This window comes from Seriola lalandi, unplaced genomic scaffold (assembly GCF_002814215.2).
Source record: "Seriola lalandi dorsalis isolate HSWRI2012SDOR001 ecotype SW California unplaced genomic scaffold, Sedor1 jcf7180002054677, whole genome shotgun sequence".
Taxonomy (NCBI): Eukaryota; Metazoa; Chordata; class Actinopteri; order Carangiformes; family Carangidae; genus Seriola; species Seriola lalandi.
The window spans coordinates 728,579-741,368 of record NW_019525230.1 but is presented as its reverse complement, the minus strand read 5'-3'; the positions used below and the strand labels follow the sequence as shown (position 1 = coordinate 741,368).

The window sequence follows — 12,790 nt, the reverse complement described above, 5'->3', positions numbered from 1 at the left end:
TTTTAATATATGTACAAATACAAATTTTACTAAGGGCATTTCATATATGTTATAAACTTATATCTTCATCTATCCAGAGGATGTATATACGTGATAATAATATCTCCCCTCACAGGTGAAACATATGGCTACATGACTGTTGTTATAGGGACATGTACTGTATGTCATATATTACATTTCTGTATGAGCGCTGTGTCATTTACAGCTGCAGTGGGCAACAATATTCGGTGAATCTGCTCTAAAAACACACGGTACATTATGTGACACACTAAGTTAGAAGTGAGCTGGCTGGACATATTTAACTAACTGCAATATTTAGTAGCTAAAGAGCCAAATATTTCCCTCTGGAGTTGATGGAGACCAAAAAGAGCTAAGAGGAAGAGGAGAGTGAATATTGGAGTTTAGATTCATCAGGTGGACAGACACACAACTCCAAATTAATTATAATGTTGCTCTGTGACTATCAGATGGATATTTTTATATTTTTATTTATTATTATTATTATTATTATTATTATTATTATTATTTATACATTTTTTCAGCTTAAAAATTGGTAAAATGTCAGTATTTGTTCACACAGCTTGTTTCTACTGCTACAATTTGTTCATTATAAGAAAACAATTTGAACCAAATAGTCAAAATTATAATTAATAACATTTTGAAATGAGCGTTTTTAAACTTTTAATCACATTTATATTATATAACAAAAATGTATTTTCTTGGCAGTGAGGGGCTTCAATATAAATGTATTGATTTTAAAACACAGACTCTCATAATAAATGAAATGAGTTACATTCCCACTGACCTCTTTAACTGATGATGACGTACATACAACATGTAATTTATCAAATATCTTTTTCTTATATTAGAGTTTAGCATATCCACATTATATGTAGACAATTTGTAATGAATTGCGTTGCCATGGATGTGTTTTACTGTGTGCTGCTGCATTTTGCAATTAGACATATTGCCTTTTTAATCTTTTTAAAAATGTTTTCTCTCTCTGATGAAGCTTTAATCTCCACCACATGTCCAAACGCTTAAAAATCAGATCAATTACCAAGTCACATTCAGTCAAGTCACATTTTTCTGGCTCTTCACGCACAAACCCAAATTAAATTCAAAGTAAGCATCTGTCTATTATGACGACGGATGGCCAAAGCATAGTGCGCATCGGTGTTGTAGTTTTGTTAATGCATGTATGTCCACGTGTACTGTATGTGCATGTGTGTGTGTGTGATAGAGAGAGAGAGAGAGAGAGAGAGAGAGAGAGAGAGAGAGAGAGAGAGTGCGTGCATTTGTGTGTCTGTGAGTGTGTAATTAAAACAAGTGATTTTTTTTTACACACAGATTATCCCTCTATCCCAGCTGGTCAGAGTTGGATTTGACCACCCCGACAACCAGAGAGAGGAAATCTCTTTGGGGCTAAATCCAAATTGGCACCCTTGATGATTTTTTTCCAAACTGAAAATGTGGGAGTGCTCAACTATTAACTTGAATTCGGCACAAAAAAAATCTAAACATAACCAAACATTTTTGTAATGTAACTCACCGACAGCTAGAAGAAGCAAAAGTCAAATTGTAGAGACGGAAAATACACACAAATGGCAAACTTTCGTTTCTTTGGTTTTTATTATATTTTTACGGCTGGTCACTATTTATTAATGGATTTTCCACGACTTCAATAGAGTTTTTGGCGATTAATCATGTAGCAGCATCACTGTGTGTGTGCGTGTGTGTGTGTGTGTGTGTGTGTGTGTGTGTGTGTGTGACCCTGCTCTGTAAAATACTTCAAAGAATTGATCATCATTCAATGATTAATAGCACAGAGGCGACGTTGTTGAGGGGTTTTATGTGATTGTACTGCATTTGTGGAGGCATTATAAACAAATTCAAGCTTTAAAGGGAAATACACTCACAAGGACAGACAAGCCATGGAGATGCAGAGGTTTGTGCACATCTGTCCTGTTTGTTTGTTTGTTTGTTTTTTATACACACATGGACTCAGAGAGAGAGATTTAACAGCGCCCTGCCTTGTAATGAGGTCAAATCAGCTAACTGGTCCCTCATGTGAAAATGGAGAGACACTGCACAGTTGTGGAATTTGCCTTAAGCACCGTGTAGTACGTTCAAAACAATATTTATAAATGTAAAACACACAAATAAGTGGTAGCAATGTGTTACAGATTATAAAGTCTATTTTTCAGAATAATCCAAACATGAATCTACTATTTGAATTTGTGCTGAGAGCTGGAAAACCCACAAATATGGAAGGAAGTTTTATTACCGTTTAATAAAACAGTTTGTGAAATGATCAACCTAAATGCAATACAGACAATCAGCTTCTCAAGGAAAGTCTTTTATATAAAAATGAACACAGTAAATTTATATAATTTGATCATATTGTGTTATGGCCATCATGAGAGTCACTGAAATGGTCGTTCAATATAAATACATTAAAAAAAACAGATAAAAATGATCTTTACATACATACATTACACAGCCTCAAAGCTCTTTACACAGTTAATTACAAAATGAGCTTTCAGTGCATTCATGCTTTTCCAATCCACATCCATCAGATCAAATTAAATGGTCTAAAGAGATTCAGAGAAGTGTGCGGACGACAATCAAAATCAGGCACATAATTCAGGGATTATTAGTACACATAACCCGTCTTTGTAATCAACACAGCGCAAAAAACGTGTGCTGTGTTTGACCAAATAATTGCAAATTGTACTTTTTCAATGAAGAAACATAGTATATTTCTGTATATTAAGATATATATGTGTACTGATATAAAGATATATTAAGATATCTATAACAAAAGAGGGAATTATTCTTTTTTTCCATGTTTCTGTGTCATGAAATGAATTAATTCAATAATTATTGTTTTATCCGGGGACCATGTCTCTGTCATCGTGTACAGTATAAATCACCTTCATTCAATCAAAGTGCATATGAAAAGGGAGCATTTGAATAATTTAATTGTTCACACCAGTCATAAATTAAAAAAGAACAAAAAACATTAGAAATTATTATCAATGCATAATGTTGTCTTACAATTTGTTACACGCTTTTACTTTTAATTGGAACATTTTATGTGCAATATATAGTCATGTATATATTTATATTAGTATCGGTTAAAATCATATTAGTAACACCTGAATAACAACTTTATAGCAGCTACAGTCATGAATGCAAATTCATTTCTCGGGTCAACATTAGTTGGCAATACAGCCTGCTAGCTACAGTATAGAAGCTTACTGGGAATTATTTGGTAGGAATTGCATATTGCTCATATTCTCAATCTGCTTTTAGCCCTGCCAGTGTTTATGAGCTGCGAGGCTGCAGGACGTTGGTGAACCAGGCCGCCACACAGCTGGAACCTCTGAGCCCTTGTAGAGTGGGATCTTTATCATTATCAAAACATCTGGGCAGAATCAGAATTTATATTTGTAGAAAATGTGGAAAAACCTACAGAAAATCTTCTCACAAAAATATATACGTATATATATATATATATATATATATATATATATATCTTCTTTTTTTGTTTGTTTGTTTTTTTTTTACAAATATTTATTTCTGTCACGAGGGTGAGTAATCCCAAGCTCTTAATCCGTCCAAATGCTGTTTTAGAAATGTAGCTAATGCATTTGCTTTACCTTTACTACATGTTTTTTACTTTTAAACAATTCTTTTAGAAGCATTTTTAATCACTTACTGCCCTTTTCTTTTGGTGTCTCAGGTTATATTTGTCCCTTCAGTGTCTCTCATGTCTTCAGCCTTGAGGTAAGATATTTTGCTCTAGATACAAATTTAATTGAAAAACGAGTTGAATAATTTACCTAATGAATTAAAAATAAGAATTTAATATTCACAAAGCTTTCCTACAGTAAAGTTGATGTATGTTTTCATGTGTTGTTACGACTGAACGCAGGTAACACATGTTAGCTCATGTGTCTTTAATGTTTTGTATAGGTAGACAATAAAAATAGGGTGAATCAGTTTCTTTTTCTCTGGTATCAAATCCCTCCTCCTCTGACGGAGGTGGTGACGGTGACGAAACTGACTCCTGGGTTGTTCAGTTTACACAGAGGCTGTGAGCTACTTAAAAATATTGCATATTTCCTCTGCATCTGCTAACATATAAAAAGGTTCTTCTCTTTGACCATGAGTTATTTTTGAGCTATATTCTCTGCTGTAAACAAAACGGACAAAAACCACACAACCACTCTCCTCACGTCTGAGTCTCAAAGAAAAGTCTCCTCGTAGTTTTCACCAGGCTCCCCGAGTTCAGAGTCTCTGGATATTGATCTGACCACCTCAGAGAGGTCGCCGACTGCCCTGGTCACACTGTCATAAGATGGTGGTGAGGACATCAGAGTGTCCTCCGTGGTCTGTACAATCTCCACCCCCGCGGGCCCATAGTGCTGTATCATAGACGCTATCAGCCCCTCTGTTTCCGGGGCATTCTCCACGTCCACCACGGTCTCGTAGTTTATTTGTCTGTAGAGGTAGGACGCCTGTTTCATCTGCCGGCGCACCAGATGCCTCCTATAACACCTCTGGATGATGATCGCCGACACCTCCTCCAGCTTGCGGCGCAGTGTGGAGGTGATGGGCTCGTGGGAAACCTTGGAAGGGTTTGTCATCATGAACTTCTCCTCCATTTGCTGCTTGAGGGCGTCCATGTCACCCGACTCTCCTAGGACACGCTTCGTGAAGGCAAACAGGATGTCCAGGCAGTGGATCCTATCCCCACTGACCATGGGAAGGTCCATGGCGATCAGATTGATCATGTTGGGCTTGGCGATGCGTAGCGGCTCGGACAAGGTGTCAGCAAAGCTCGACAGCATGGAAAACTCAATGAACTGCGTGGCCTCAGAATCAAACTTCTCCCAAACCTCATAAAACATCTCAAAGTCATCCTCGCTCAGCGGCTCCGTACTTTCCTCCGTGGCGACACTGAAGTTCTCCAGAATGATAGCTATATACATATTAACCACAATGAGGAAAGAAATGATAATGTAACTGACAAAGAAAGCTATGCCCACCGACGGGCTGCCACAGTTTCCCCGGGTGTTGGTGCCGGTGTTGACAAAGTGAGCGTCACACTCGTCTGGAGAGCTGGACATTATCGGACTCAGGAGGTTGTCCCAGCCTGCAGAGGTGCTGATCTGAAAAAGGCAGATAATACTGTTTCCAAAGGTCTCAAAGTTAAACATGTCGTCAATCCCATCTTGTTTTTTCACGTAGGCAAAGTTCGCCATTCCGAAGATAGCATAGATGAACATGACGAGGAAAAGCAGGAGGCCAATGTTGAACAGTGCTGGCATGGACATCATTAAGGCAAACAGTAAAGTTCTTATTCCTTTGGCTGCACGTATAAGTCGAAGTACACGTCCTATCCTCGCCAGTCTGATGACTCGAAACAGGGTCGGAGATACAAAGTACTTCTCAATGATGTCTGCAAGAACGATCCCTGGAGAGAGAAAGAAAAACAAGACAAGAACGGGTTTGTCTCATTTCACAGCGATGCACTTAAATATAATTAAAACTAATGCACTAATGCACTAATTAAATTGTTTATAATAACAATGGATCAAATTAAATTTTTTTAAATCTGTCATCAACTTTGTTTGTGGCCAAACATGAAGCAGATTTCAGTGAAAAAGCTCAGATGAACCCACCGTGTGCTTCCTGTCCAGCGCTAAACCTCAGACCAACAAAGTTAGCGCTAGCTTTAATTAAAGATGCTGAACATAATTAAGACACATATTTCCCTCAGGGGTCGATGGAAACCAAAGCAGAGCTAAAAACAGAATGAATATCGCACCACAACTGATTAGGTGTGTATGTGTAAATAGGCATCTGTTGGCTAACTGGTCGCCATAACAACTTTATCAGGTGATAATATGACAGTAGCTGCGTTTCCATTAACCTACTTAATGAGCAGCTTGAAATCTCAAACTAAAAAATGAGTAATGGAAAAATGTCGCTAAAAAAATTATACGCTCAGATGTGCAATAAAGCAAAATTTATGCAAAAGTGAAATCCACATTTCAGTCACATGACATGAGATATGAGGGATCTGCCTTTCAGTCATTACGTGCACCAGATGTCCTCGTCGCCTTTGACTCAACACTACGACGGCTATTACTGGCTGAAGATGCGCATCTCGCATCTCATCACTTAATGGAAACACAATTAATTGTTTCTAGTTTGGCCAAAACTACAATGGAAACACGGCTAATGTTGTAAGGAAAAAAAATATCAGCTGATGCAGCTAAAACTTTCATTCACATTATAATTTGTACAACAGGAGACAGAAGTTTATCTTTGATGAACGTGTGTGATTTGAATAAAAGAAAATAGAGAAAACAGCACAAATAAAAAACAATAAACCAATAATACTGAAAACTACAACTCCCTTGACAGAGCTAAAGGTTACTGGGTTATCTCTTTGTTGCAGTGTGTCTCTACCTACCCACAATAGACAGAACTATCACCACAAAATCAAAGATGTTCCATGCAACTGTGAAGAAATAACACCGGAGGGCGAAGAGCTTGATCAGGCATTCGGTGGTGAAGACCACGATGAAGACCATGTTGATCTTGTTGAGGACGGACTCCATGCGCTCCGACTGCTCATCTGTCTCCACCATCATGGTCACCATGTTGACGATGATGAGCATCATGATCATGATGTCAAAGGCTTGCTTGGACACGAGATCGAAGAAGAAGGCTTGGAGCACGTTCTAGGATTGGGAAAACAAAGGGCGGTTCTGTCAACATGAGCAGACAGGTCCATATGCAGGATCAGAGCTTGTTAACACAACATGAAGAAGGAAAAAAACATATTATTCTACCGCAGGTCTCGGTATGGGCTTCTGTGGCTTTTTAGATCCTAACTTCTTCATTGCGTTGTAGTACTTCTTCTGTTCTTCAGTCATGAAGATATCCTGTCCACCTAAGTATAGACCAAAACACTAAACATTACCTTTACAGAAGAGAATTAAAGTAATTTAATATCTATTCAGATCTGAGTCATTTTGTTTTACAGGATACAAAAATGTCATGAATGTGATCCAGGGCCAACATCTGCCTCGTTAATACTCATCTTTCTTTTCTGCTGATTGAAGTTGTCGATAATGACGCCGATGAAGAGATTGAGGGTGAAGAAGGAGCCGAATATGATGAAGACGACAAAGTAAAGGTACATGTAGAGGTTGATTTCTCTGATGGGCTGTTCCTCCACCTGAAAAACAAACAGATTTGTAAGTACGTACTCTGACATGTTGATGACTCGCTGTGAGCTGTGAGACAGATACTTACTCCTCTTGAATCAACAGCTGCATGCATTATCTCCATCCATCCTTTAAACGTAGCCTGTAATACAACATTACATATTACTGTTTGGTACTGTTTGTCAACCACTGACTTTATCTTTTGAAAAGCAACATTACAAACTGCAAAAGGAAACCCACCACTTGCAGCAGGGAAAGGTACCCGAGTCCCACGTTGTCGAAGTTGACCTTGACTTTTGTCCAGTAGAACTGGGTGTCGTTCATGCCGAGGCAGTCCGACTTGTTGTTGACTACGGTGACGCTGTGGATGAAACCCGTTCTGTTCACGCACTTTCCGAACTTGCCGGCGAACAGGTTGACTCCCATGATGCTGAAGATGAGCCAGAAGATGAGACACACGAGCAGCACGTTCATGATGGAGGGGATCGCTCCGATAAGAGCGTTCACGACCACCTGATGGGCAACAAACAGGAAAACAGCTCAGTCTCGCAGTAATGAGTCACTCACATTATATCTCTAATTCCTTTAGTGATTCATGGCAATTCAGTTCATTAGCTCATTATCTGACACTTCACTGAATGAAAGCATAGTTTCACAGTTTTACCTCAAAGCCAATAAGAAAACTGATTCACTCTGATTTAAGCATGAACGCAGCTTTGTGTTGACTTCAAGTTGACTTGTGACTGTCTCAAACTTCCTAAAGAAATAATCCAAATCACCTTCATCTGAAGGGTGAGTCCAGTCAGGTAGAAACCTGCCTGTTCCGTGTCAGCTAAATGCTAAAGTCAGTGTGTTTACATGCTCACAGTGACAATGCTAACATGCCGATGTTCAGCAGGTGTAATGTTTAGCATGTTAGCATGCTAACATTTGCTAATTAGCACAAAACACAAAGTGTAGCCGAGGCCGATGGGAATGTGATTAGTTTTGCAGGTTTTTGGTGAAGCCTGTAAACTAAGTTACTGGACAAAAATAAAATCTGACTTGATGACGGCGCTAGAAGAAAAATAAGCACCGAAGATGATAACAATTCATCCTGAGGGGGAGCAGAAATGTCTGAACAAAATTTCTTGATAATCCATCCCATAGTTGTTGAGATGTTTCACTCAGAAACACAAATATCAACATCGTGGTGGCACTGAGGGAAAAATCACCAAAGTCAGTACGATGGATGGTCTGGTAAGGATGCATGTCTGTGCACATTTCAGTGCCAATCCATCCAGCGAATGTAAACATGTTATCATTATTCTGACCTGCTGGTGCATCAGCACAGATATTTGTACCAAATGTCAAATCCAATCGTTGACCAACCAGCCGACGGTACCGCTCAGGCAGAGAACCCACATCCTTGGTTCGACAAATTTAATGGGAATATTTTCATAACTGGGTGATCATCCCAGGAACAGTGTTGGAGGACGAGTGACGTCAGAGAAAAAAGGAAATCTCATTTCTCACCCGCATGCCCTCGAACCTGGACAGAGCTCTGAGAGGTCGCAAAGCCCGGAGCGTCCGCAGGGACTTGATGGCAGCGAAGTCGGAATATCCCAGTGAGTTTGCCACCAGGCTTATCAAGGACACCTGGATGGAGAACAGAGGGGCATTCGGACTGTGAGAATCGTAAAATAAATTCAAATGTAAATGTTAATCAATGTTCATGTTTAAACCTTTGTGGGGAAAGTAGCAATATTTTTTTGTTGTACAAAAGGAAGTCCAAAACGAAAAGTACTGAATAAAGCAATATAACATAAATGGTCTTTTCCACACATTAGTCAAGGAACTGCAAATATTTATTAACATATTTAAAGAAAAAGCTAAATAAAAGGTCATAAAGACTGGTAGAACATCTAACGAGCCATACTTTTAGAGAGTTTTAGTGTATTTTGGGACATTCCACAGTTAGGAACACAATTATTTAATATTTGAGGTTTAGATTTGTGTTTGTTGTTGTATTGTCTTTTAGCAAATTTAGATTTCCACTCTATTCTACATCCAAAACAGACAAAACAAAATGGTATTCCGCTGTCGAATGACCCTTGGATGAATGAGAATGGTGTGATATAAATGAAAGAAACAAGAAATCCATGTCATGATTGATGATGACAAAACACAGACAAGTATGCACATATGGACAAATAGTTTCCATACATGCATACTCAGCTATATATGCATATAAAATATGTATATATATCAAATAGAGTGAGTTTTATAAAGAATTTATATCTGTCTTTGCCAAATTTGTTTCCCAATTTGCATCCAATTGATCCAATAAGTTCATTAAAAACAATTTGGGCTAATAAGGTCCCAATGGTCTTCTTTATAAAAGTCTATTTACGGATGTGTTTGTCCAATATATCTAAAGAAGATACTCAAAATTAATTATAAGGACTAGAGAAGTCTTTGGCTCCACAAGAGTACAGACAGAAAAATACAAAAACACAATAAAAGAAAGTAGGTGGTACTTTTCATAGAGAGAAAGGAAAGGTACTGCAGGTAGTTGCAATAAGACTGGTATTTTTTTTTTTTTTTTTTAACAACACATAACAAATAACACTCAGTGCATGAATTAGACACAACAGTAAAGACATGAATTCAACCAGTGCATTTCTAAATTGCAAATAAGACTGTCATGTTTTTATAGGTTTAATATCGACTACACCAGATCTTCTGTAGATAAACCTCAGAGTACATGGCACTGTATTTTTTTTTGATATAAAAGCCAAGGTCCTGAAGTAAATGATTCAAAAAAATAAAAAAATAAATAAAAATAAAATAGAGTAAAAATTGATCTAATTTCACAAGAAAATGTTTTTTGTTTGGAAACAGGACGGTGGCTTTTGATATCGCAACAGAAAGCACTTACGAGTGAAGAGACACAGACGCATTTGTGATGCAGATGCAAGTTTCCAAATCCCCTTCCAGCCCATACTCACCTGGGACCTGCTAACTACAACTTACCCTAACAATAGAGCGATCTGTGGCAATCTGTGTAACAGCAGGTGAGATCAGAGGAAAGGTCAGGCCTCGGGCTGCACGCCTCGGGCACTTCGGATGTCTACACACTACAGAGCCACATCCATTTTACCCAAACACGTAGACATGCTCACAAAGTGTAACGTGACTCTGCTCCCCGGAGCTCTTTTAATTTGGAGCATTAAAGCAAATGTAAAACTGTACAATTTAACAAACGGTTTCTTGGTGCGATTTAGCAATGTGTGTGTTTCAGGAGCGTAGAGTTCGGTGGGTCTGGTACAAAATCAATCAAGAAAGTGGCCAGTTTATTGTTACGTATAAATTAACTGTCAAGTGCTTTCCTGTAAGTAATATGACACTTACCAAGCTGTAAAATCCCACAAACATGAAAAGCTACATTCAGCTACAATGAGAGTCGTTACAGTTCAACCTGAATTCTCAACATGTGATTTATTTCCCCTTTCATGTGGCACATATAAAAACATAAGTCGTACAGAAAAGTGTTCACTTACGTCCACGATAAGAAAGTCGAGCCAGCACCAGTAGTTGGTGAAATACTTCTTGAAGCCGTACGCGATCCACTTGAGGAACATCTCCAGCACGAAGATGTAGGAGAACACTTTGTCGGCGTACTCCAACACCACCTTAACCACTTTTCTCTTCTCAATGTAGATGTCCTCGAATGCCTGCAGCGGTGCAGGAACAGCAGCGTGAGAAAACACAACTTCATCACCTCACCGCCGCAGATCATTAAAAGTCTGGAAAGTTCTGGGTTCTGCTTTTATGGAATCAGAGGATGAAATGATAATTCAGAAGTCAGTTATTTTAGATATAAAATGTTCTCAGCATTTCCTATTGCTGCGATTGCTCAGAACATGATGGAAAAGGGCTGATTGCTGACTGACTTCTTTGTTATAATAATGGGAGTTTGTTTGATCGAACTGGAAACACATTCACCGGTTGCTCTGTTCTGTCAAAGTAGCTGCTCAGTGAGTGTTTCCCGCCCTCACAGCTCTGCTACCTGCAGTATAAAACCGCACCTGCTGCTAACACCTGGAACCATGTGAGTTTAAAAGTTTAAAACAGTGCTTTAAATGAGTAAAGTTCTTGGTTATCTTATTCCTCTAATGGCACCTAGCGGCCTTACCAGAGCTCCGCTGCTGAGCAGGATCATGAAGATGATGAAGGTCTCAAACCAGCTATGCTCCACGATCTGGTAGCAGGTCTTCCTCAGCCGCCACCAGGCCTGACCCAGACCACGGCTGGTGTCGATGTCACAGCACTGACAGTACCTCATGCACACTGAGAGGTGAAAACAAACCAGCACAGATTACGTCACACGAAGGAACAACCTATGACAACCTAAGCATGTTAATAAATGAGATTTTATACTCACAGTCTGGGAAACACTCGTCTGGCTCCATACTCTCCTCGGCCAGCTCTGACAGGTCGTCTATCTCGTCCCCGGGTCTCCTCAGGTCCACTGTGCTGCCCTCCGACAGGCTGACCTCCTCCTGCAGTGACACGTCTCACTGTTATCAACCAGTTTCATTGTGGATCCATTATCTACCGGGACCGATTCCTCCATAAAGTAACATGCAAATTGCTAAACACCTGCTGTGACATCACTGATTGGGGCGTGGCCGACAGGTCGAGTGTGCGTATAAGTTTCAACCCGAACAGAGCAGCGCAGCAGCATTTGCCTCTGTCGTATCCAGCGTGGACTCATCCCATCAAAGCCAGCTCACCTAGACGCGCTGCCTTTCCTTTCAATCTCCTCTGAGCCTTAATACAATTTTGATGAGATTTTCGTGTGTTGTAACAGCAACATATTTAACATGATTCACGGGACAGAGGTGCTGTTTCAATCCTATAAAATGGTATGAAGTCTAATCCAGAATTAAAGAGCATCCACGGGACCTGTAGACCGGAGATTAACCAGCGTAACCATCTTAGTGTTTAAAGACAGAGCGGAGAGAACGAGCACCGACAGCATCTTCACGGGTCAAGATTATATATAATAGCAGGATCAGAGATAATTGCTACATGTAGTGATTGTAATACATGTTTAGGCTGATTGCTCTTTGCTCTGTAAACTACACAACAATTCCTTTATAATTACCATCCTGCTTTTTTTTCCTTGTGTTTAAAGCTCTACGCATGTAAAATGTATCCTCCCTTACTGCTGAGCAGCTGCTGATGTCCAGTTAAGCTGATGGAGGGCTGGAGGAGAGGTTTTTTTTTTTTTTCATTTCCATTTTCCCTGATGCCTAATTCTGGTGTGGTGCGGAGTGGAGTGAAGCATGGCAGGGAAAGAGGAAGAGAGAGCGCCAGACTGCAGCCCGCTCAGCTCAGCCTGGCCCTGCCTGGCTCTGCTCAGCTGTGACAGTTTAATCTGCTCTGCAGGGCCTGGCTCCACATCTGGCCTGCTGCTGTCGGCCTGCCAGAGAGGACAGGAGCAGCGCACCCTCCACCTCAGCAAACCCCCCCCCCCCCCCCCCCCCCCCCCC

The 12,790-nt window shown here is 39.8% G+C and overlaps 1 protein-coding gene across 1 annotated transcript in view; it reads right to left on the bottom strand.

The window, feature by feature from the left end:
* Nucleotides 1-2,266: 2,266 nt before the first annotated feature.
* Nucleotides 2,267-12,790, bottom strand: part of LOC111666512 (sodium channel protein type 2 subunit alpha-like) — a 42,286-nt gene continuing 31,762 nt past the window's right edge. The window contains exons 17-26 of the mRNA XM_087178128.1: nt 11,677-11,794; nt 11,428-11,582; nt 10,793-10,966; nt 8,766-8,888; nt 7,491-7,763; nt 7,339-7,392; nt 7,120-7,261; nt 6,873-6,973; nt 6,491-6,761; nt 2,267-5,485 (exon numbers count right to left, since the gene is read on the bottom strand). Of these exons, the coding sequence (XP_087034254.1) occupies nt 4,254-5,485; nt 6,491-6,761; nt 6,873-6,973; nt 7,120-7,261; nt 7,339-7,392; nt 7,491-7,763; nt 8,766-8,888; nt 10,793-10,966; nt 11,428-11,582; nt 11,677-11,794 (2,643 nt within the window). The 3' untranslated portion in view covers nt 2,267-4,253. The remainder of the gene's footprint in view (nt 5,486-6,490; nt 6,762-6,872; nt 6,974-7,119; nt 7,262-7,338; nt 7,393-7,490; nt 7,764-8,765; nt 8,889-10,792; nt 10,967-11,427; nt 11,583-11,676; nt 11,795-12,790) is intronic.